General features: G+C 40.1%; 1 protein-coding gene across 2 annotated transcripts; it reads left to right on the plus strand.

The window, feature by feature from the left end:
* Nucleotides 1-1,680: 1,680 nt before the first annotated feature.
* On the plus strand, nt 1,681-21,121 carry LOC135468702 (uncharacterized). Of its 2 annotated transcripts, none has more exons than XM_064747096.1 (3): nt 1,681-1,936; nt 17,977-18,126; nt 19,760-21,121. In XM_064747096.1, exons 1-3 carry the CDS (start codon nt 1,750-1,752, stop codon nt 19,909-19,911), a joined length of 489 nt encoding a protein of 162 aa, XP_064603166.1. In that variant the 5' UTR covers nt 1,681-1,749; the 3' UTR covers nt 19,912-21,121. The 2 variants fall into 2 exon arrangements, with proteins under 2 accessions (XP_064603166.1, XP_064603167.1); XM_064747097.1 differs by lacking the exon at nt 1,681-1,936 and adding an exon at nt 10,251-10,492.
* The last annotated feature ends 5,450 nt before the right edge of the window (nt 21,122-26,571 follow it).

Genomic DNA, 26,571 nt, shown 5'->3' on the forward strand with positions numbered 1-26,571 from the left:
GTCATAATGTAGCTCTGTTTCAGGGAATGTCAGGATTAATTAGTACCAGGTAGCTGATTATTTCAAGATTCAATATCATGTCAGATCCAACTTTAAGTAGTGTCTGACTAGACTACCACCACAGCCTGTAGGCACAAGGCTTCTGCGCGATGGGCGAACGAGGGCCAGGTGAAGATGTGCTATGTGCGGGGCTCTGCCAGTGAGGTGAGAGCCTATGGAGCCGTAAACGTGACAGTTGAGGACGAGTTATATGCTTGGAGATGTCGGTGACACAAGAACCAAACGAAGATGCGTTATGTGAATGGCGACGACGGTGACACAAGAACCAAACGAAGGTGCGTTATGTGAATGGCGACGACGGTGACACAAGAATCAAATGAAGATGCGTTGTGTCCGTGGCGATGACGGTGACACAAGAACCAAACGAAGATGCGTTATGTACGTGGCGACGACAGTGAACACAAGAACCAAATGAAGATGGGTTATGTACGTGGCGATGACGGTGACACAAGAACCAAACGAAGATGCGTTATGTACATTGCGACGACGGTGAACACAAGAACCAAATAAAGATGGGTTATGTACGTGGCGATGACGGTGACACAAGAACCAAACGAAGATCCGTTATGTACGCGGCGACGATGGTAACACAAGAACCGAACGAAGATGCGTTATGTACGTGGCGATAAAGGTGACACTAACGAAAATGCATTATGCACGTGGCAATGACGGCGACGCGAAAATCAGTTGAGGGCGACTTATACGGGTGGCGCTGACGGTGAAAAGAACAAGACGAAGGACTTACGTGTGAGGCTCTGACAGAGAAACAAAAAAAAAAACAGCTGGAGACGATATGTTAGTGTCTCTGAAGTGGGCACGAGAACCAGACCATGATGAAAGAAATCGGCTAGAGTGGAAAACAGTATACTAGTATATGTACATGCAGTTATAAAGTGTTCAGTTTTCTAACGTAATATTAATGAAATTTCTGATATGCAGGCAACAGTTACATTTTATTCATTCACGTTATTTCCAAATACCGCTTTATGAAAAGCTAGTATTTCTTAAATACACAGTCATGTATACACTACAAAGTTTAGATCATCTGAGAATGAATTTGACACATAGACTACACATAGAAATGTATTGATATTTGATATATATGTACTTTCATATATATACATAGTTATATTCCAATAGTTACTGGAAGATAAGTGGTCTTCCTTGAATGCGCAAACTGTGCCACAAGTGTCGTCCACCGTTTATTGTCACCAAGGCTACACAAACAGTGAAAGCGGGGGAATGTAAAATGACCACGGCCACGAATCATGCGCACTAGAGGCAAGCGCCTCCAACGACCACCACAAAGAAACCTGTGTGAATCAAAAGGCTTGTCTCATAATTCAAAGAAAGTCGCGTTACTTTTCTATGTAGAATGTCACTGGGAGGAAAATTCAATTCGTATACAGTTCCATGAGGTGGATCACTGTGTACGCTATGTGTTGAGATCAAAACAGACATGGACAGCTGTAGTGCTTTTACTGAGGGCGCTTTGTGCCTTCGTGGCATTTACACGTGAAGACATTACATACACGATCTAGGTTAGTGAGCAGCTATATGCCAAAATGTGGCAGGAGGGGGGCTATATATAAGTAGCGTGAAGAAAATAACAACCACCGGTTTGTGGGATATAGCGTAAAAGCTTGTGTGTGTACCATACGGCTTCTCCATCCTTCCGTTCAGGTAGTCATGGAGGTAGTAGTGGACTTCAAGGATGCCCACCTTCTCACCAAGGTGGCTTTAGTCACAATCTCTGTGGCGGACTTGATCTTACTTATTGGAGTATCGACGAACTATTGGTACCATGAATCATACCGCTATCTCATACACCTTGGTAACCCTCATTTCGGGCTCTGGAGGGGAGGATACTACCTGTGTAAGTAGAATGTGTATTTGTGTTAAGACACCCGATCACACCCTTCTTCCCGATCCCCTACTCGACCAGACCACATTCCCGTCTGTGAGGGTATCTGGGCAGCATCGTGCCAATCACACCATATACCCCGCTAAGACAAACTCCGATATCAATGGCATATTTATACATCTATATATAAGCCTTTTTTCAAAATTTACCTGAAGAGCAGACGGTAACTTGCTTATTAGGCAACTATTCCAGGTATTAATATCGAATAACGTTTAATGCCTTCATTAGTGGGATTCATTCGTTAATATTTGAAAGACTTTCCTATCTGTTAGTTTTAAAAGGTTCTTCTGCTAAGAAATCATACGCAATATTTTATTAAAGGGAGTTAATCCAGTACCGGTACAGACACTTCGACAAACGTTTTTTTCACACGCCACACAGTGCAGTTATAACTCTCGATTCTCAGTCACTATGTCTTCTCTAAAAATAAGTACGTTAGTGTTTTGCCTAGTCTATATATAAGTGCATCCCAAATAGACGGGATTGTACCGGTGAAAACGAGGCTGGTAGACGATCGGCTAAGGTGTAGACCTGTACCAAATTCCTTGGCCTCCACACATTGATGCGGTACAAAATCTTACTAAAAGAGCCAGCCAGCCCTCAAAGAACTTACGTTTCAAATGTCTGAGAAAAAATGACACCTTGATACTGGAAACAATTCCCTAAAACTGCCAAGCGCATATTTCAACATTTTCCTGGGACAGTTTCTTATGCACGTTGAACAGATATTGGGCCTATACCAAACATAGAAGCGCAAGTCTCTGTAATACATGCACACCAACAAGGCGTATGCCAGTCAGGATGGCAGCTACATATGTATGAAAAGGCAATAGAATACAAAGTGTTACTTTTGCTGTAGGCCCGCTTTTGCCAAAGTTTCCGAAGTCAAAAGTCCATTCTAAGCATGTACCACGACTAATACAGCATCGGTTCATTAACGCTATATACATTGCAGTCTCGGCGGAGAGATTACACTATATCGATTGTGAGATACTGTACATTATCGGTTGAGGGTTACCATAAGTCTCGTTTGAAATCTGTAGAGATCCCACTGTATCAATTGTGAGACATTGTACACTTTCGGTTGACGGTTACTATAAATTCTCGGTTGAGATCTGTAGAGATCTCACTGTATCGATTGTGAGACACTGTACGCTATCGGTTGAGGGTTACTATAAATTCTCGGTTGAGATCTGTAGAGATCCCACTGTACCGATTGTGAAACACTGTACACTATCGGTTGAGGGTTACTATAGATTCTCGGTTGAGATCTGTAGAGATCCCACTGTATCGATTGTGAGATACTGTACACTATCGGTTGAGGGTTACTATAGATTCTCAGTTGAGATCTGTAGAGATCCCAGTGTATCGACTGTGAAACACTGTACACTTTCGGTTGAGGGTTACTATAGATTCTCGGTTGAGGTCTGTAGAGATCCCACTGTATCGATTATGAGATACTGTACACTATCGGTTGAGGGTTACTATAGATTCTCAGTTGATATCTGTAGAGATCCCAGTGTATCGACTGTGAAACACTGTACGCTTTCGGTTGAGGGTTACTATAGATTCTCGGTTGAGGTCTGTAGAGATCCCAGTGTATCGACTGTGAGACACTGCACATTATCTGTTGAGGGTTACTACAGAGTCTGGGTTGAGATCTGTAGAGATCCCAGTGTATCGACTGTGAGACACTGTACACTTTCGGTTGAGGGTTACTATAGATTCTCGGTTGAGATCAGTAGAGATCCCACTGTATCGATTGTGAGACACTGCACATTATCTGTTGAGGGTTACTACAGAGTCTGGGTTGAGATCTGTAGAGATCCCACTGTATCGATTGTTAGACACTGTACATTATCGGTTGAGGGTTACTACAGAGTCTGGGTTGAGATCTGTAGAGATCCCACTGTATCGATTGTGAGATACTGTACACTATCGGTTGAGGGTTACTATAGATTCTCAGTTGAGATTTGTAGAGATCCCACTGTATCGATTGTGAGACACTGTACACTATCGGTTGAGGGTTACTATAGATTCTCAGTTGAGATCTGTGGAGATCCCAGTGTATCGACTGTGAGACACTGTACACTTTCGGTTGAGGGTTACCATAGATTCTCGGTTGAGATCTGTAGAGATCCCACTGTATCGACTGTGAGACACTGCACATTATCTGTTGAGGGTTACTACAGAGTCTGGGTTGAGATCTGTAGAGATCCCACTGTATCGACTGTGAGACACTGTACACCTTCGGTTGAGGGTTACTATAGATTCTCGGTTGAGATCAGTAGATATCCCACTGTATCGATTGTGAGACACTGCACATTAGCTGTTGAGGGTTACTACAGAGTCTGGGTTGAGATCTGTAGAGATCCCTCTGTATCGATTGTGAGACACTGTACATTATCGGTTGAGGCTAACTATAGATTCTCGGTTGAGATCTGTAGAGATCCCACTGTATCGATTGTGAGACACTGTGCATTATCGGTTGAGGGTTACTACAGAGTCTGGGTTGAGATCTGTAGAGATCCCACTGTATCGATTGTGAGACACTGTATACTATCGGTTGAGGGTTACTATAGATTCTCGGTTGAGATCTGTAGAGATCCCTCTGTATCGATTGTTAGATACTGTACACTATCGGTTGAGGGTTACTATAGATTCTCGGTTGAGATGTGTAGAGATCCCTCTGTATCGATTGTGAGATACTACAGTATTGGTTGAGCGATACATTACAGTATCGTCTGAGATGTTATCGATTGAGATGTTTTAGTATTGTACAGCATCGTTTGTAACCGATACCGTAAAATTCTTCGTTATCGGCAAAAGAAATACGGTTCAATACTCATGATGCTCCCAACACCCCCACCCACTGCTCCTCCTGAGAAAATGTAGCGGTACACAGCATTAACTGTATCAGTAGGTGAAGCGTAATCAGTGATCAGTTCATACATTTCTGTTTGTTGCATACAGTAAGCCTAACTACGTTGATAATAGTTAATGCTGTTTCGGTAGTTACAAATGGTAAGCATTGGTGAACAAAATCTTTACTCGGTTAGCCATACCCACTTAAATATTTTAAATACTTAATTATAAGAAGCGGGCGACACAGGCAACTATATCAAGGTGCAATCAGTTCTTACCTGATCCAAAAATTATTACAGTTCCAGCACAAAAACCTTGGGTACCTTCTAACATTAGAGAATGATCTACCGAGGTCTCCTGTCTTGATGACAGTAGAGGATTTGGCTTATAATGAGGGATCTTAATTCTTTCAAGCTCTAATAGTCTCCATCATCTTTCTAATTTGAGCAAATTTTTACAGAAAGAAAATAATTTCGCCGTATGCGAATCCAAAAGAATTGTTTCATTCACATGTCGAGAATAAGTCGGTCAAACCAGCGTTTTATTTTTATAAACCGTCACAACTTCTGTTTAGTTGTGCATGCGCGCGAAGCAAAGATTTAGTTCACTGCGCAGTGTAACAATAGGTAACAATGTACCTGTTTTTACACAACTTATGACCGACTTGTTTAAGTAGTAAGTGTTCCTCATCAAGTGGGAAATGTTCGTAGCCAAACCAGATAGGCAGGTCAACCTTCCATGTATATTATCCTAATCCGTACGTTTTCCTCCGTGAGAATATAGGGTAGATATATTCTATTACTTGAAGTCTGCTTTGAGAGTATTTATAGACATGTACTTCATACCGGCGGAGCGAAACACGCTCTGTCAGTTTGTACCTCTGCAAGGATTAGCGATGCGCGCAAAAACAATGTACGAGTGGCGTGCGCAGCTCACTGTTGCACAAAGACCTAGATTACTTTTCTGGGCCTCTCACCTTGACAAGGTTTTAGTTCAAGAGGAAAAAATAAACATGACTTGCCATAAATGACAGACAGAAAACCATAAATCTAAATTTTGACCTCCCTTCGTTCTTTGCAGAATTTAAACCTGTCCATCTGAGTTCATTTATAACAACAGGCCTACACAGTTTTAACAAATACTCAGGTGAATCTCAAACCCCTCCCCCCCCCCCTCCACTTTTCCCTCCAGTGCACGGAAAAGCCAACTTCCTATTGAGGTGGCGTAGATACAGTTTATGACCATAGTTACTGCTGTTCAAGTCGCAGTCGTGCGACTATGACAGCAGATAGTAGTATTCATTCTCTCTTTGTTATGCCTGTTATGACCCTAATGACCTAATACACACATACATGTCTTTCTTGTGGCGCAATACAGACTGGCCATATCACCACAGTAACAATATATTTTAACGTTGAGAACGCGTGGATATCTAATAGGTTACGCGCGTATAGAGCAGGGCTTAGATCGACTTGCAATCGTAAGCAACTGGGTACAACCGGACGCAGTCGACAATGGCGTAGCGCCTATGTCGAAAAGTCTAACAAAACCTTACGATCGTGAGCAAATAGTGGAGTCTGATCAGACTCAGTTTTGGTGCGCCTACGTCGACTACGACTGGAAGCAAATGTGACTGGGCGGGGGCCCTTGTACACCACGCGTGGATGTAATTGATATAATATAATATACGTTTAAGTTGTCTTTTCTTTGGAAATTCTCGTGTCCATTTATTCCAACTTTTCTACACTCCCCATGTACACCATATGTTTGTGCCTTGCAAGAAGTGCCGTACAAGCACGGGCTAAGCCTCTAAACGTCACTGAGATTATTTTCCACCTCATCGGTCCACTCGGTGGTCGCCATTTTCGCCGTGCAACTCGAGCATCACTGGGAGCAACTGTGACCAAGTGGACTGAAGCATGCGCAGATTGACGGAACTTAGTACAGCTGGGTACTTCGAGTCTCAGAAAAGTAGACCATGTTCAACACAGAGCTGAGTCAGCAGTTGTTGGTGTTGGTGGATATGCAACCCAGAGTCCATTGTAATAGTAATAAAAGGAAGCACGCGTGGATCGACCAAAACCAGCGTCTGACCGTATGCTCCCAGTTGCTTCCGGTTGCCAAAAACCCAGTTGCTCCTAGTCGCAAGGCCAATCTACGCCCGGCTTAAGAACGACACAATGTTTCAACAATTTGTCATCACAAAATGATAAAAAAAACACATACTGCGCTAAGACAAACGATTTCATCAAGTGTTCGTATCGCCCTGTTGTAAGGTCAAACCTGTTTATCGTGTTTACGTGGATCCTGAATAAAGATTTATAAAAGTTCAACTAATCATTCTGATCCCAGCGTTTGTTAAATACAATAGAAGCCAGTTGTTTATCACTTTAAATAGTTTGTTTGGCTAGAGAGTTGACGGTAACAACATGGCGGGCTTTGCGACGGCCATTAACACCACTAAGGCAGCTTTTATCATGCTCTGTGTAGGCTTGATTATTTTCATTATTGGATTCGCAACAGATTACTGGTATTCAAAACACATCGCCTTTTATTACTATTACCATGGACTTTGGGTTGCATATCCACCAGGTATGTTTTCAAATAATTATGTCTTACTTACCATTACTTTTGTCTTTCAAATAAGACCTAAAAATTCGCTAAAACTTTATACATTCTATTTCCGTGGCACCAGTCCTTATGAACGCGCTCTCTTCCGTATATGTTACCTTATCACGCACTGTACTTCGCTCATGTCTCCTTACCGTGCATTGTATTGCAAAAATGTAACCGCATCACACATGGTATTTCCGTGGCACCAATCCTTAGGATCATACAATCCCATTTACCTTTCACCTTTTGTGGTAATTTTATTATGTATGTCACGTCACACTAAGCAATCTTCCCTATAATTATCATATCTTATGGCATATTTCATTTCTGTGGCTCCAGTCCACATGATCAAGTGATCTTCCGTTTAGGTTACCTTGTTATCTTATGTATGGTACATTTTATTTCTGTGGCCCTAGTCCATATGATCACGCCGTCTTTGATATATGTCACCATATCGTATATTGTACTTTGGCGGCACAAGGGCACACGTCATGCAATGTGCTATGGTTGCTAGACCGTCTGAGTGTTTTTTTTTAAATATTTTATCATGAAATTATAAGCAGGATTTATGCTTCCTACCTCTACCGTCCTACGGACCTGATTATTTCCTTGTAAGTGGATAGTGCTATGCTTTACGTGTAAATCTAACAGTTTATGTCACGATACCAGTTTAACTCGTTATATAGTTAGCACTTGGCTTTAATGTTTATATAGAGCATATATAGAGTTTATAAAAGCGTATGATTGATTACACCGCCCTCATTTTCTAAATATTTATACATAAGTAAAGCGTAGGTAAAAACCTGTTCTCAAAATTTCATGTTTGCTTGTTATTATGGTGAAAAACTGGTTTTCGCTGATGGCCTAGATGAAATTTCCGAGCATTTGTACACAAATAAATAGTAGCGCAAGTTTCAGCAACTAATTTTCGGAAGCACTTCGGCTTGTTTGTATATAGTAAAACCGGTCTGCTTATAGTGCAACTTTCACCGAACAACTTTTGGATTCACCTCTCAATACAATTAAATTGTATACCTGACTGTGACTGAAATTTTCACAGACACTTCAGCTTGTTTTGTATATTTTAAAATCGATCTCCTCACTGCATCTTTCACAGAACAACTCTAATTTGGATTCACTTTACAGTTAAGTTACATAGGCCTACTAGTAGCTGAGTGTGACAAATTTTCGGAGACACTTTGGCGTATCGCGTGTTGCAAAATCCCTCCATCCGTATATATATATATATATATATATATATATATATATATATATATATATATATATATATATATATATATATATATATATATATATATATATATATATATATATATATATATATGTATATATATATGGTCGTCTGTTGATGTTTTCCTCTGGCACATGACCTTAGGCATTTAACCAGTATAAACAGGTGCATTTATTTAGAGCAGGAGATAAAACGGAATTAAGTGATGACATTGCATAGTTTCGGTTGCCTATGGCTTATTACTATTCTATTTTGTCTATATTCAGCTATGGCTATGTTCTTTCCCTAATGCCGTCCGATTTGTATCGAAAGCTCAGCAGCTCTCGTCGAACAACTTTCGCTCTCACTTTTTATGTAACAATAAAAAGGATCAAGTATAGCATCATATATACTACATCATCTACAGAGCGCCTCCAGTTCTCGTAGTCGGGAGACTTAGCTGGGATCAATGACATGGGTTTTGTTTGGCGCTCAGTACTGTGATTTTAGAGCACGGAAACAGGACAGGTTGGCTCGGTGTCAAATAACACATAATGTAACTGGGCGAACTCGCCGTGCTACAAGATGACACAGCATATACACACACCGACAATGACTTCTCGTCGTCATATGATTGAAAAAAATAAGTACGACATAAAGGCCCAAGAATACATGCATGTACTAACTGTAACAGGAATTTTCGGAAACACTTCCGTTTGTACAAAACCGGCCAAACGAATATCACTTGTCCATTGATATTTCCGCCTACATGTAACATGGAACATTTGTTGAATTCGCCGAAACGTTCAAATTAAGATCGTCACTCTTTGCATAAGAGACGTTGGTTTTCGTTTTATTGGCTGGTAAACATCCGTTGTATAATGATTCAAGGAAATCAGGGATGAACGTTATTTTCAACTCCTGTGAACGAGTTCTCATTTTAATAAAATGTCAAATTATTTCTCACAGGAAGGTAGCAAATAAGAAGTGAATTTCATTCATGTACAAATGAAATAGCATGCGGATTTGCGAAGAGAATTCTTATACTGTACGCCACAGACGTGAATAAAGTTGAAACACAGTTAAGAAGTCTAACGGCTATAGATGACCCCTGTGGCCCACTCATATCCCTCAACCATGATGACCTCTCCCCAATCCCTCTCTTTTACCCCAGCCCGGGCAAAGTTACTTCTTGTGCATACCAGTGGCAGTAAGACGCCATCTGCTGGTGAGGCCTCCACATTTACCGGCTCAGAAACAGGCGTTGGTTTGTACGGCAGCATCTGTGTCACTTGATACCGTGTTGCAGACCTGCATCCTTACTCATTACACACACTTTTCCCATCAGCTACTTTTCCACAGCTCTAATTAACATAATTTCTCAGGGGCCCCACTAAGCCGATTGGTGGGCAAGTTCACAAGCAGGATATTCATTGGTTGAAATCCCAACTTCGGAAAGTTCTTCCAAACTTGAAGCCGGCTTACCAAGGCCGTGAGGTTAACGGGTTTGTTCTGGGGTATACATCCTGCATCAGCGTTAAACCGGGCTGTGGAGTGTAGGGCTGGAGACAAGCTTGGGGGAGAGTTTCAGAATTTGGGGGAGAATTGTTCAGTATTTGCTGTAGCTGTCAATATGTCGTTCCAATCAGCTACCACCCTGACAAAGATTGCTTTCATAGCAATGTGTATTGGGTTGTTACTGTTTATTATCGGATTTTCGACAGACTTCTGGGTTAAAGCATACGGACACCGTGGAATATACGTTCATCTTGGGCTCTGGGGTTTCGCTGCCTATATGTGTAAGTGCACAACTTCTTTTACCACACCCATAGGGCATTTACAGCCGCATATAGCGCTTGACTTCATTAAGGATACTGAAAATATACCATGATAGATTTTATAATCGATTTTAAGCATATGGCGCAGCATATTATGTATTAACATTCGACCCATATGCCATAAGTGAACTTTAACCCATACGTTGCTCTAGTCGGACGGGTATAGTGGCAACTAAGTGTGGTTCTTCCTAAGTTGCTAAACTGTTTACTAACATGTTTGTGTCATAGTTGCAAAGCTATACGTATACTTTTATATAGGCCCAAATTTCAGAACTCCTAGGACTTGCAGGAGAGCAGGTGTACCCACGTTGCGGATTTCTCATGAGATTGTATCTTTACATATACGACACAGCTTTTGTCATGCGGATGACAGTGGCGCTTGTAACTCACAGAAATCCCCCTGTGTACAGTCAACACAAAAGGAGACGTGGCATTTTCAACAAAATGTTAAATGTTTCCGAAGGAAAATTCAAAAAACACTTTGCACAGAATATACGATCATGAGCACGCAATTTCCCGGTCCTTCAATATTTGCTTTTAGTCAGTGCTTCTGCAAAAGCAATCAAGCTAACTGTTATCTCCTATAATATGCACATGTAGGTGGTGAAAATAATGAATTGGTAAAAGTAGAGTTCATAAACCATTTCCCATTCAAAAGGGTGAACGATCTAGCCTGCATACAATCATTTGAAAATCTGGTGTTACACTAGTAATCAAATAAATTTAGAAGGCCTTAAAATTAGGTCCATACTTCGTTAAAATCTAAAGTAAAAAGATCCCACCCCAGTGCAGATTTATATGTGTTTATAATACTGACTGTGTAGTCAAGCTTCTCTGACCTGTGTATCCCGATATGGCGCACTTTTATTTCGGTAATACATAAACAATTAATATATATTTTCCACCCCAAAGTAAATTTTAACCAAGGCACCTTCCACGTCTTCCATATATGTTTAAAGAAGCACACACGCAAAAAATAAATTAGGTCGGAAAACATTTAAAATGAAGTCCACAATGACCGTATAGTGTTGCCAGTCAAAGATTTCAGACAGGTGTGTAATTGGTAGGAAAGAAAGGGAGATATTTTTTGAAAACTTTTCTGCCTTTGTTGCATTGTGTTTTCGTGTATTAAATGGAAATTCAGATTATTTTTAGCGCGTTCATTTTTGTTGAGATATGACCATGTGACCATTTGGCTGACATATTACTGTTCCCGATGTAATCCATTGTACAGAAGAATTCTGAAAAATATAGGACACACATACACTCAATCTGTTAATTTTAACAGAAATTTTAACAGGATATTATGTTGAATATGACAGAATATTGTGTTATACATGATATATAATAGCAGAACACATTCTAGCATCACTCAGACAACAGGCACTCTGTTAGAATTAAGAGATATTTGGTGTAGATTAAAACGGTTAAACTAATAACTTTATACTTTAGTTTACTGCTTTATATTGGGATGCTAAAATAAACAAATAGTACATGTTGTTCTCAAAAGAAGCTTCCGTTCAGAGTTGAAAGATTTGTGTTTCTCTTATAGCTTGCTGAATCAAAAGGCGTAAACACTGACATTAATTAACGGATGTAGGGTACATGCCGAAGGCTTAAATGCTCGACGATGCGGGTATGCTTTATAGTGTTACATATACTACCATTAGTAGTACTACCTTTTACTACTCTGTGAGAAAAAAAAAACATAATTTGAGCGTTATTGTAATAGTGGAGTCAATCACGTGATGTGGCCATTTCAATAAATGTAATTAACTGGTCCATATGTAATAATAAAATCGACATCAGAGTCAGGTGAATGGTTTTTATTATTAGTTATTTTAGGCTAACTAGGCACATGTGGTCCAACATAGCTAGATGGGCATACAGTAAAAATATTTATCACATAATGTCATAGTTTAGCGATTCTCGATGCCCTTTATGGTTGAAATAAATTATTATACATCCATATAGCACAGCGTCCTCCGCGAGATAATTAGCTTTGAGTGAAATGCAGCGGTATAAAGAAATAATGAGTATGCTGTAGCCGTAGTTAACACTAGTTATAAAGTATTATCATTTCTAAAAAAATAATTTATTTTAAATTATTTTAATTTAATTTATAGTCTATTTAATTATAATAATTTAATTTATAGTCTGTGAAATATAGTACATATATTCGATCGTTTTAACATAAAGATTATAATAGCCTAACCGAATATTATGTTGAATATGACACGCCATTATGTTATAATAACAGGATACATTCAGTAGCATTACTCAGACAGCAGACTTCCCGTAAAAGTTAACAGATTGTTTTAAGTGTATCGAGGATTCAGGAATATACCCCTAACCATTGGGATGCCGTTTGATCAACTGACTGTTCCAAACAGTGTAACAAATGCTTAATTTCACACTATAACTAAGACGACACGTTTGTGTCTACAAAGGTTTATAAAGTTGAATTCCTCGAGCCACAGGATACGTTTTAAACTGTCTATGCAATTTTATATATTTTGACATTAATGACTTTTGGCGTGAAATGACAATAAGATAAATAAATATATTTGGACTTTCATGTCGAAAATCAATTGATGGAATCTGACTTGTGCACAAAAAAGAGTGTTATCAGAAAAAGGAGTGCTGAGGGTATCCCTCGACATCTTTGGTTGGGAAAATCTATGATTCAGATGTTCTGTATCTCTGATGTTCTGTATCTCTGATGTTCTGTGTAATATATGGTTGCATCTGGTTCAGCTTATCCCTGAGATATAGTGGATTTACAAGCATTCATGTCAACATGTTGGTTTTATTAACACTTTGAATCAAAGCGCTTCTGAGATGCTTATATTTGCAAACGAATTGGAAATTATCTAGGGACTTCGAGTTTGAAATGTGAATTGGATGTCATACCTGGAATTACGACTCCCATGAGCCATTGAAAACAGATGACCTCTTCTCTCGTATATATCACCAGCTTGCTATTTGTATGTATTATTTCTTACATATTCCTCTGGAAACTGGTCTGCTAATATGTTGTTATTATCGATTTGAAATGCCACTGCACATAGTGGTAAACAAATGTTGGACTTGACGCTTATAGATTCACAAAAAGGAAATATTTACTGTGGATAGCTCCATAGAAAAATCCGGTGGAAGTCAGCTTAGTATTTTCTCAAAAGTCAATGCTTTTTTTGTAACTGTAGATGTACAAGTAATACAAAAATACAGTAGGTTACAAAATCTTTTGCATGGAAAGCGCATTAGCTAGGGGAATAGCATGTTAACGGTATTTAACCTTTAACATTTTGGACAGAAACTCACGCTATACAGTCTGCTGCAGCTTTATCACGAAGACGTCGTGATGTTGTGGTCATTGTATTTGCGCATATATGTATAGGTGTGGTCATTTCCCAGTCCCACTGTTCGATGTGACATTCATAACTTAACTACCTAATTATCAACATCAGATACCATGTTCTTCAGATAAAAATTAATTCAGATTTCTTATATACTGTATGGTTGAAAACTAGGTATATGGCCGTAAAACGTTAAATAATTACACTATACATACATTTTTTTACACCTGTTACACTCTGTTACGAGTGTTTCGTTACTCAACTTTCCAATTATTCTATAAACTGTGTGTTTCTTTACTAATAATTGCGATGTAGGTATGGCCCATCGTCCAGTTTTGAGTTTCACTCATATTGACACTCAGTGTATAACAATGCATAATACTCTTAATGTTCCTCGAAGACCACTTGTCTTCAACAAATATGGTGCTCATATGTGAACGCGTTACGCGTGTGAAGTTCGTGAGTATGATGCCAAAGTTCTGTGGTTTACCCTGCACTCTCTGGCTCCTTCCACTCATCCCAACGACTGCCATCGTGTAAGACAAACATGCAAAGGCAAACGTGATTTTATTAGTAAAACAACTAGCAAATCCAAGAAACAAATGCTTTAGACCAGCTCGTTGTACCCTGCCAAAAGAGTATACTAAATATCTTTTACACCACATGAGGCTTGCCAATAGAACATTTTGGCATTGAACACGAATTGTTATGTTGGGGAAAACATAGTATTTTTTTTTTGCCTGTCTGTTTGTAACGATGAACCGACTCCCTCATGGTATCCAGTCCATGCCGTGTACACCACAAAATCTAGTACAGAAATGTTTGTATGCCCGGGAAAACATTTCATCAATGAGTACAAGCGGGAGAACACAAACAGGGGCCACACATGTGTTTCATCAGAAGTCATTATAGGCCTTCCCATGGAGTTGTTGTTGTTGTGCATCAGTGGAAACTTTCCATGCGGGGCCTGCCATGTTCTACAAAGTGATTGTAGGCTACGCTGTTTGTGACCACAATGGTAATACATATTAAAATACATGTGTAACCATAGTATTTACAGCAGCCCTTTTTATAATTTGTCCTATAGGACAAGGTCACCTTAATGTAAATTACCGCGTATCCCAAATGTCACGTGGGATTTTCTTTTCTTCCTGTTGTCTGGAAACGCAAGTTAGTCGTAATTAGTCGTAATTTCGATGAAATTCATCTGTGTAGTTCATTTGAGTTGCATTTATGTCATGGGCATACTCAAAATTATTTCAGTTGAACGATGACGGTGTGGCTCAGGAACAGTTCAAACCAGGTATCACAATGTGGAATGCTTCGCACTTTTTAAGAATCCTTTAAAAAGTGCATGCGCCTTTTATAGAATAAAGTAAAACCAAGCAGCCATCTTTAAACATGTGATAAAAGTTCTCAATATTAAATATACGAAATATGTTAAATCTGTAAAATTAAGCCAGTGAATGATTTTTCGGTTTAATATTGCTGTTTATTTTCGGTCTCCACAACCAGATGTTAGGCACGTTGGGTACAGATATTTTCTTCTTTATATGACTGCTCTGGTCTGAAAATAGTTAGCTATGGCTTTATACCTTCGATGGGAATCCGGGAATCCCATTCTCGTCGGCATGATTCCCTTCAACCAAAACTACAGGAATCGCTATTCTCGGCGGCATAATTCCTTCAACCAAAACTACGGGAATTCAATTCTCGTCGGCATTCCAGTAAGGGTAAAGAAATATTTTCCAAAATATAAAATGTTCTGATTTTAACCTTTCTAACTACAAGTGCATGTGCCATACCTCCTTAAGCATGTGCATACGACAAATAAATTATATGAAATATATTTCATATGATTTATAATTATAAAATCCACAAAATCTGTTTGCCATTATATGCATGACAACCTTAAGCAACAGCTTTGTGGTTCTAGATGTCAGTGGATAAACTATGGAAATAAAGGCCTTTGGCTGTTGAGGTTTCTGTTTTCTTTCCGAAAATAAGGCCTAGCATTGCCGAAGCCTGATTGTGTTCAAGCATGGTTTACACAGCTCCGCCCTGGCCGCATTCCACCCTATACCACTCACCCCCCAGGCGCCATAAATAGTCAACCGCAGTGTACACGTACCGTGCGTATGCGTGACTGCTGCTCACGCAGAATCAGCGTAGACTTGAGTGAAATTGGATTCGGGCAGTTACACATACAGCCAGTTATGCTGACACCTTGTCGGTGAGAGAGTTGATGCAGTGAGAGATCGGTACTCGCATGAGGCACAGTAATACGCCCTCGCCCCCCCCCCCCCCCATTCACCTCCCTGCTCCCCACATCCCTCACCCCCATACTCTATATGTGTCGTTATGCCTCGTATTACAGTTCAGGTTACAATTATATCACCATTATGTTGTTGTCGATTTGACGCTACATGTAAGAAAACATAGCATTCCCACTGTACTTCATATTTGTGTATTTGTAAGAAAATCTCACTAGGAGTAAGTATGACAACCATGATGGGATATACCGATGCAGCAATGTCTATGTAGCTGCAAATAGCTGTATTTTTATACAAGGGTTATTCCATAGATAGGGGGTTTAACATTGGTGGGTTTTCAGTACGCAGTTTGCAACACCCAGTAGCACCCGATGACAAAATTCAGTTCATTAATTTAATTGTTGTATAGAAAACCTCCAAAATTTCATGGTAAATATCAGGAAATGACCATATATATCGCTGCAAAGTGGCACAACGGGACACCACTTTGATGTCGAAACACGAAAACTCCAAATATCACTGGCAAAATTCACAATATTTGCACTTTTTGACTGGCGAAAAATCCAAATAAAAGTAAACTATAAACACACTGAATGGTGAAAAGCAGAACATCTCTATTTGAAGAGGACATCAGCACATGGCCACCTAACAGTTATGTCATGACAGACCCTCAAACATGAGATCGTATCATTGAATTTTAGTTTCCTCTGCGACTGTAGATCTGGCGGTATACCTGGCAAAAAGTAATGATTTTTATCTTCCTGTGTCCGATTTGCTTAAGCCATGGTAAGAGTGGAGGGGGGGGGGGGTATAAATTGCTATTTATGCATTTACATGAACAGTTAGAATAAAACACTGACAGGTAAATTGACAAGAGGCCATTTGCCAGTTATCACACTGTTGTCGCTGCTCTGGCCATACTCTCTATGCTGTACGTCTTTAATTATGCACCAATGCGGTAGCTGTGAGTTCAAGTCCAGCTCATGCTGGCTTCCTCTCCGGCCGTAAGTGGGAAGATCTCTCAGCAACCTGTGGATGGTCGTGGGTTTCCCCCGGGCTCTGCCCGGTTTCCACCCACCATAATGCTGGCCGCCGTCGTATAAGTGAAATATTCTTGAGTACGGCGTAAAACACCAATCAAATAAAATAAATAAATAAATCTTTAATTATGTGTTTGACGTTTGACGTATTTCTCCAGGTTCAGACAATTATGTCAGACAGCCTTCTTTGACATCTTTTATGACTGGTATTATACAGATAATGCATGTTGAGGGATGGGATAACAGGAAATGTCAACCGGAGTAAAGTAAAAGCATTTGTCGAGAGCTGACAGTTCCTGACATCCCATCCCCCAGCATGCACTATGCCCTCTATTTTACCTGTCCTCTCAGTTGGTACTTTATATCGATAACGGAGCTAGCCGTTGTCAAAGGGAGGTAAATGGAGTAGAATGAACGCACGTGATCGTTGGATATTAGCATGAGATCGTTGCCTATTGCCTCGTGAACTTGGGATATTCATGATCGTGACGTTTCTTTGTAAACAATGATTATTTCAGCTTGATCCATCATTGGGGAGCGAGTCTAGACGTTTAGTGTGCTTGCCTTTCAATCTCTTGTGTGTACACCTGTACATGTTCGTCACATGTGGGAGAGTTCATCAGTTACTTGCCAAAGGTCGGTGGTTTACTCCACTCATAAAACTGTATGGCACTGAATAACAATCAAAACCAAATCAAATTGAGTCGCCGTTGTGAGGGAAAGTTACAACGTTACATTTAAGTTAGTCTCAAGCATGTTTTTTCGCTTTTCAGCCTTTTGGCAGGCGACCCAGGCCATGGAATGCATCGGATTGATCCTTGGAGTCATTGCTCTCATCCTCGTTATCCTCTACCTGTTCGTCGACCAATTCAGAGGGAACAAAAACATCGTCCTCTACTCACTCGTCTCTGCCATAGCCGCCGGTAAGAAGTAGTATTGTTTTCCTATCGACATTATGAGTCATTATGAGCACTATTATTGTCTCATACACCTCCCCAAACTTACAGACGTTTCAACTGTAAATTTAATCTGTATAAGGAGGGTCTTACTCCTAAGGAACTGGTCTGACTACTTCGGTCACCAAGTGTAAGGCCAAGCGCCTCCGTAGTCGGCTACGCGAGTTTAATCATGATTCGTTTGGTACCAAAATCTATAGGCTATCTTGGACATTTATCTTGGTGTCTGAAATAAAATGAGAGGCAAAGTACTGGTGGGTCAAGTGCCAGCATACCGTGACATGGTAGAACGCCAGACAGCACTATAAATATAGTGTTCAAAAAAAAAGGAAAGAAAGAAAAGAAAAGAAAAACGCGCAGGTGAATCTTCTGAAGTTCAGAGTGAGATACTTGATTTAATATTCTGTTGATTTTAGCCAGGTTACACAGTGAGAGCGTTGGAATGTCAGTAATCATAAATCAAGCATTAGAAGCTGACACCAGGTCACCATTATGTGCCACGTTCCTGTTCTGGGAGGGTATAAAGCGAAATTAAAAGCCCAAGGAAACAACCATCTAGGGGGATGAGTCAGTTTTTGCCATTCAAAATAGTCATATCCAGTTTATTGGATGCAGGCCGTATCTCAACACCATTAAACATGTCGTAGGGTAGATGTTTTGCTAAGGGCGGATGATGTTTGCCTCTGCTGTGACTGCAAGTCAGTTCGAACCTGGTTCATAGGCTGTATTCATGTAGCTTCCCTATCCCTACACATGAATAATTTGAAATGCATGTTTTTTAGGAGTGGACACGTTTTCTGCTATATTTAATACCGAGATAGAATTCAGTGAGAGCGTAATTATCCTCACACTGTCATGAGATTGGATTACTCTTTTTCGAGCATATATGACTAATCTGTTCACCGACAAATCCATGGTTATTATTCCATTATCCACAACATCACGACGTTGTGTTCTGTCCTCTTTCTGCAATACAAAGCATATTAATAGGTCTTTATTATTACCATTTTATACACGCAAATATTTTTTGACGATGCCCAATCTGTCTCATGGGTTTAAAATGTTCGTCTCGATGCAGACAGTAGTGCTTCATTTACATTCAGGAGATTTCTTCACGTACTTTGGCTCTGTTTGGTTTCCTCCACCCATAAACAGACCTTGACCTGAAAGTCCGGATGTTTCCTCGGGTGTTTGAATCTCTTTGTATGGCTTCGCTGCCTATGAAGCTGACCAAAAATAATGCGTGCCTCAGATGAAAAGTAACAGAGGACTGTGTCCAGATATACTTCATACAAATTTTTTATTTATATTTTCTTATCGAGAAGTCAGACAAAGGCCTAGTTTTGTCAGAAGCCTCTGACCAATTCAGACCATGTGAGTTCAAGTCCAGCTCATTGTTGTTTCCCCTTTGGTCCTACACGGAAAGGCTTGCCAACAACCTACTAATGGACGTGCGGTTCTCCCGGCCCTGTCCGGTTTCCTCCTTCCATAATGTTAGCCGTCATCGTGCGAAGGAAATATTCTTAAATGCGGTGTAAAACACCAATCAATCAAAGAAATAAATAAACATGCAAAATTAAATCCGTGTTTTGTCTTTCAGGTATTTTCATCACTATCGGTATCATCATCTGGGGAACACATTACCCCTCCTACCAACTCGGCTGGTCGTTCGCCCTGGCCTGTGTGGGCGGAGTCTTCCTCTTCTTAGCCGGCCTTCTCCTCATCCCAGAGAAGAAACCCCAGCTGATCTAACTCAGGCTGACCACAAACTGCCACCATCACCGTCATGAGGGCCTTATGCTCACCCCTGGGCTTTGGTCGGATGTCATCATTTCTTTATCAGAAGACTGTCAAATCTTAATTATAACCAGAAGTGAATGTCACTCATTCCGTTGGGCTGTCTCTGCCACCGCAAGGCAGAAATATTCAAAACAAAGAAGTTTGGTTTCATTTGAGTTAATTGCCAGGTATATACCAGAGAAGAAAGCCGCACACTTTTCCCTTTGTGGAGGATTTATAAAAGAAAGTTCAGACGAAATTGTGTACATGGCGGTCGGTAGATATGCACCGAGAGGCAGTATGGGGAATCTGATCAGCGAAAGCCTCTTCTTGTAATTTCGCAGGGAGAATTTTCTCCACAAGTGACGTCATTTGAGGGATATTCTCCGTAGGTGACGTCATCTTGCTACACATAGAGATAGCGTATATTTGCGACAAAAAGTCTCCCTGCGAGCATCCACGAAAGAGGTCCCTGAAATTTGACAAATCAATTGCCATATTACAAAGGACTCATTACCTTGATGCAAGATCACCTTGGTAACGACGCCATTGCTTTCTAAGATGGGTTATTGTGGCATTCTGAATTCTGAAAAAGTTCTGAATTTCAGTCAGATGCATGATTTCAAGGTTGTGTCGCTTCATATTGTTAAGTTTTTAGAATCGTTGTTGACCTATAGAGTATATCTGCTAATGAATTTACAATTAAAAGTTTGTTTTTGTTGGATGAGCTAGGTCATGACAGTTTTACGAGAAGGTCATGACGGAACTGCACATGTACCCGGAATGCACAAAGGTGGAATACATGTACCTCATCGTCAAATAAATAAATTGTCACTTTCGAAAATATGGTAAGATAATACTTGTTAGTTTCATTTAAAGGACATTTTTGGATGTTCTGACCTTTAGTCCTTCTGGTTACTCTGATAACATATGGTGTGCGCTCCCATGTAAGGCCTGTAGACGACTAGATGGTAATTGTAGTTAGCTCAACTGCTGTGTTTATGTTAATGAAAATGTTATGTACAGAAGACGTTTACAAAATCACTCTTTAACACTGTCTGTATTTTAGGAAATGCGCATAATATGTGGTTCGGTGTACTTTTATGTTCATTCTTCTGCGTTACAAATTATGTGTGTATAAGTCTATGTATATCACTTTCTCAATAAAGAAACATGTAGTCTATGTTAACTCGAAGAGACGTTTTCCCTTCAGAGACGATGTGTCTATCACATATACTTAAAACACGTGGTGACCCTCACAACTATATCCGGCCCTTGACCTATGATCAATGTGTGTTCTAAAGCGGTTTTCAGTCAACCACAAGATTCATAGTTGTAAGCATCCAAGTTCCTGGTAAGGAGCAGGAGACGATAAATAACATGGAACGACATGAGCGAAATGTTGATTTTTGCCCATTCTTAAAGTTTAAAATACTACAGGTCACTGAAACTATCCTATCTGAAGGTAGACACATTCTGATTAGTTTCCCCAGAAAGAATTTAGTTAAGATACATATTTTTCATTTTTTTATAATAAAATTTTTTTTAAAAAAAGCCTCTCCTTCAAGGCCCAACTGACCTGGGTAAAATTCGCTTCGTTTTCTTCGCCAGTACTCTGTGACCAAAGAAAGCGCTGATGATTGGCTCAGAGCAGGTATGACATAACTGCAAAACGATGATGGTTTGTCATGTACCTGGCGAAAGTTGGTTTATTGTACAGGCAGTCAAGCCTGTCCCTGACAAGCAATGGCGGCCTGTCGTCATACGACTGTGCTATATAATATAGGGTTAGACAGGGTTTTGTACATGCTCTATCCGCTACAACGCTTAGGGACATACGAGACCTACGATTGTCCCATCTGAGGATTTGCTTACCGTATATACGACTGTCCATAGACCTATGACTAACATTCATATATGTGAGTCTAATGAACTTGTTTAATACAGCGCTATGCATATACCTTGTTTTTTAGGTATACAAAAAATCAGCTTGTATACTGTACATAAATTTACCCTGAACTTTCTATCCCCAAATACATTTCTAGATATATTTTGAGTCATAAAATATACTATCCAAAAAAAGAAACGCATAACCCGGTTTTTTGCGGTGGTGATGCAGTCTTTTCAATTATGCATAACTAAATAAGAATTGCTATTCTGCAAATATTTTTTTACACAGATTAAGGAAGGGTCCATATCTAGACAACAAGGCCATCAACTTGAGGTAAGACACTCACAATGAGTCTCCCACTTGAGTGGAATGTCAGTATCTGTTGTGACCACCACGGGCACGAATAACAGTTCTGACACGCCTTGTCATGGACTGGATGAGACGCTGGATAGAGGCCTGGGGAATGTTCTGCCACTCCTCCTGCAAACATGCAACTTGCTCTTGAAGCGTTTGGGGTTGAGGTTGACGTTGTCGTAGACGTCGATCAAGTTCATCCCACAGATGCTCAATTGGGTTAAGATCCGGGGAACGGGACAGCCAGGGTAGCACATTTACATTGTTTTCGGCGAGGAAGTCCCTTGTGACACGTGCCGTGTGCGGTCTGGCGTTGTTCTGCTGGAACAACTCCCGCTGAACGTCAATGACAGGTAAGAGGTGTGGCTGCAGGATGGTGTCTCGGTAGCGTACGGCCGTAAGATTTCCCTGAACGTGGACAAGATTTGAACGACCAGTATACGATATTGCTGCCCACATCATCACACTCCCTCCACCAAATCTGTCCACTTGGCGTACGCAGTTAGGGGCATAACGTTCGTGAGCACGTCTGTAAACCCGGTTTCTACCATCACGTCTCTGCAATAGGAATCTGGACTCATCACTGAACCAAATGCGTCTCCAGTTGCGTAGATTCCATGCAGTCACGTTGTTACACCATCGGAGGCGATTCGCGCGATGGTGAGGACGCAGCACGATCCCAACATAGGGCCTCCTGGCTCTCAGTCCATGTTCCCTCAGCCTGTTCCGCACTGTCTGACCTGATATCCTCCTCAGTCCCGGTATGCTGGCTGCTGTGCTTTCAGCTGTAGCACAACGGTCACGCAAATGGAGGACCATTATGTAGCGATCTTGGGCTGCTGTAGTGACACGTGGTCGACCTGAACGCCGACGGTCATTTGTTGTCCCAGTATTGTTGTAGCGGGCAGCAAGCCGTGAAATCGTGCTCTGGCTGACGTGTAGACGCCTAGAAATGGACGATTGGGACTCTCCAGCTTGAAGTCTTCCAATGGCAATATTTCTTGTGACAGTGTCAAGACGTGGCATGTTGAATTAGCTTGAAAACACCACTTGAAAGACGCCGATTTCCGGCCCGAAGTTGCGGTTTTATAGTCACACACTGTATGCTTTCCATGCGTAAGTTCGGCGTGTAAGACTGCACGTGATGCAGTGTGGTGTGTGTTTACTTCTTCCAAAAACGGCCTCCAAACTCAACATTTTCAACCAAGAAATGTTTTGAGGAATAAAATGTGTGCTAACTGTGACTATTAACAATATTAAAACACATTTTGCTCATGAAATGAAGACAAAATGTATTTATTTCATTTTAAAATAAAACAAAACACCTATGCGTTTCTTTTTTGGATAGTATATTACTTTTAGCGCCAAATCTCTTTCTTTTCAGGTAGCCTTCCAAACAAACCCCAATATATCTATCTTAAACAATATAAGAAGCCTCAGAATAGAGTGAAATAGCGAAATTTTAAGTCAGATATTTCTCATGCTTATTTATATGTATATACAAATATATTTGATTACTTATCATTTAATAATAAATTTAAAGTGTATTTATAAACCTCAAATCAGTGTAACTCCCCATCAAATTGTTCTTTATTAGACGGGGAATTACTAATATCAAGGTTTTCCCGTATTCATTTAGTTACTAATATGAATGTATATACATTCAGGCAAATTTTAAACAGTACTTTTAATTACTGTTGGTGGACAGATTTCATAGAGAAAGAGATTATTTTCCTGAGTCAAATGAAATCTTTTTAATTTTCTGTATATTATTTCGCTATACATGTGTAGTTGAGACAATCCGTGACTGAGGGGGTTAGCACGCCAGTACGGCGCGATCACCCAGGAGCTTCCCACCAAAGCAGGTGCTGCATGTGACGGTCTGGCAACCACCTGCGGATCGTCATGGGTTTCCCCCGTTGCCCGGTTTCCTCCTACCATAATGCTGGCCACCGTCGTATAAGTGAAATAATCTTGAGTGTGGCGTAAAAACTAATCAAATAAATAAATAATATGAATAGTTGCTTGTATCGTAGGTGACCGAACGGCATACCGTATACGGTTCGACCGAGCGTTGAAAATTGTCTATGCGGCAGCTGTTTGTAATATATGGCAGTTTTATGCACGCCATGGTAAGTTTCCGTATGTACATTGCAAACATCGCAACCTCCCGGTATTGCATAGCAGTCCCGTGCACGCTACTTTGTGGCAACTGCGCAATACTGCACGGCAGCCGCTTATTATTGTGCGTCAGTCGAACAGTACATTTTGTACATATCATGCTCTTGCTGCACTGTACTGCTCTCCTGTTGTGCAGTATATACTTACTGAAGGCTTGCCGTGTGCAAGTGTTGCTGGGTAGCCTGATACAAAACTCTGGAAACCAAGGATAAGCATGCAGACTTTACGGCCAAATCACCTTGACAATGATTCACAAATGATGTATGACCACCATGTTCATGGTTGAGTTTAAAAATCTACTGAATGAAAAAACTGCAGACCATAACAGATATAAAGCCATGGCTGTGAAAAATATTTGTCAACCATGTATATGTGTGGCCCATGGAGAGGTAGAAATAAATCCACAACACCAATGTTCAAGATGCCATTTTCACTTTTTTAATGGGAATAATTTGAATGTAGGCTGAATGAAATCCAACGCTCCCAGTAACGTATGGCCTCTAACGTTATCACGGATGGTAAATACCGATGTGACAGAATGTTTATCACCGTAGCTATCTGAATTACAGGTATCATTAGACTATGCTGGTAAATACTTCACACAAGTATAAAATGATGTTACTACATGAAACATTACGCAGTCGGATTACCAAAGCAATCCAAACGACAGTCACAACTATGTGTCTCATCCGGCCTGCTATTCCACCAGCAAACACCTGTAGACACCAAGGTCAGCACTTCACGCAGGTAAGTAACCAGGCCGGTGGGCACTCGGCCGCATCGTCGGGCAATCAAGAGAAACTTGCACTCCACCACGTAAAAGAGGGCCTTATTGCAAGAGATTTTGCAATATTTCGTGGCAGGATATAGGGAATATCATTAACATCAGTAGCGTCGTTTCCTTGACAACAAAGCGGTTATCATCATCTTCCGAAGAGAACAATTCCTTTCACACATCCTACCAAAATTAAACCCATCTGTTACATATGGCTTTAATATGTCCATTTTCCTCATCGAAAATTATCAGCAAACATTTATAAATATCATATTCTGTTCAGTGAGTGAGCAAAATTCACTATCAGAATCAGAAATAAAATTTACTTCTAACAATCGGCGGACGTGCGTTGCACATTAACTATTTCCACACTCACACTGAAGTAAATGTACACAAGTAAGTGTATGCGTCATTTGGTTGCAATATAGAGCAAACTCATAAAACACACATCAGAATAAATAAATCAGGCATAAACACAAGACAATGTTATTTTTACTAACAATGCAATTTTATTTAGAAGTCATAATGTCACCCTGAGAACAGCCAATAATATCATAACAGAAGTTGAATTCAAAATAACCTCCCTCTTTCTGCTTTTGCCTTGTGAGGTGAGTAACATTAAAAAGTCGGTCTACTGCTAACTGAGCCCTTATCAAGTAAAAACAACTTGTACTGTAACCTTATGTAATCAAATAAAAAGCTTTTTGTTAACACTTTATCAATATTAATTTCAAGGTCACACAAGGGCCTAAAATATATAATAAATTTTATATTAAATAAATTTGCTAAAGATAAAATTACTAAAAGCATATCACAAACTATTCCACATTTTTGAGGAAAGAAATAATTGAATGGATCATGTCATCAGAAACTGACATTATGCTGCTATTTCACGCAACATTAACCAGTAGTACACATGCTTTGTCAAATGATGAACTTCAAACCACATCTCAAATGCGCAGATGGCAGCTAACTCGAACTTGAAAACTATCAACAGTGACACATCCATGGTAAAAAAAAAAACACTGAAAGACAACAAAATTCCATCACAGTTACCTAATTAAGAACGCAAGTACATTTAATACTAGGTGTAGGTCAGCAACAGAAGCTCGAAAATGTTAGTAGTACCATCTATCCTATGACAAGTTCCTTGATACGTATTTTAAGACTAAACCAAGATTGACTTTCAAATCTAGGGAAATCAAAATTTGCTTAAGTCTCTCGCCTAAGGGCACCGATAGGACCATAATCAAGAAGTTTAAAGGTAACAACTTCAGACTAGATGATTTCAGTGCAACAGCAACAATAAGTAATCACTTGCAAAGTGCTAAAATTCAGTACAGTATTGAATGCATACAATATTGGAAAGTCTTGGAATAAAACTACAACATGGAACTCATACAATTAATGGTTATGATCTGCGGAGTGATGT

The sequence above is a fragment of the Liolophura sinensis genome, chromosome 6, assembly GCF_032854445.1.
Source record: "Liolophura sinensis isolate JHLJ2023 chromosome 6, CUHK_Ljap_v2, whole genome shotgun sequence".
In the NCBI taxonomy this organism is placed as follows: Eukaryota; Metazoa; Mollusca; class Polyplacophora; order Chitonida; family Chitonidae; genus Liolophura; species Liolophura sinensis.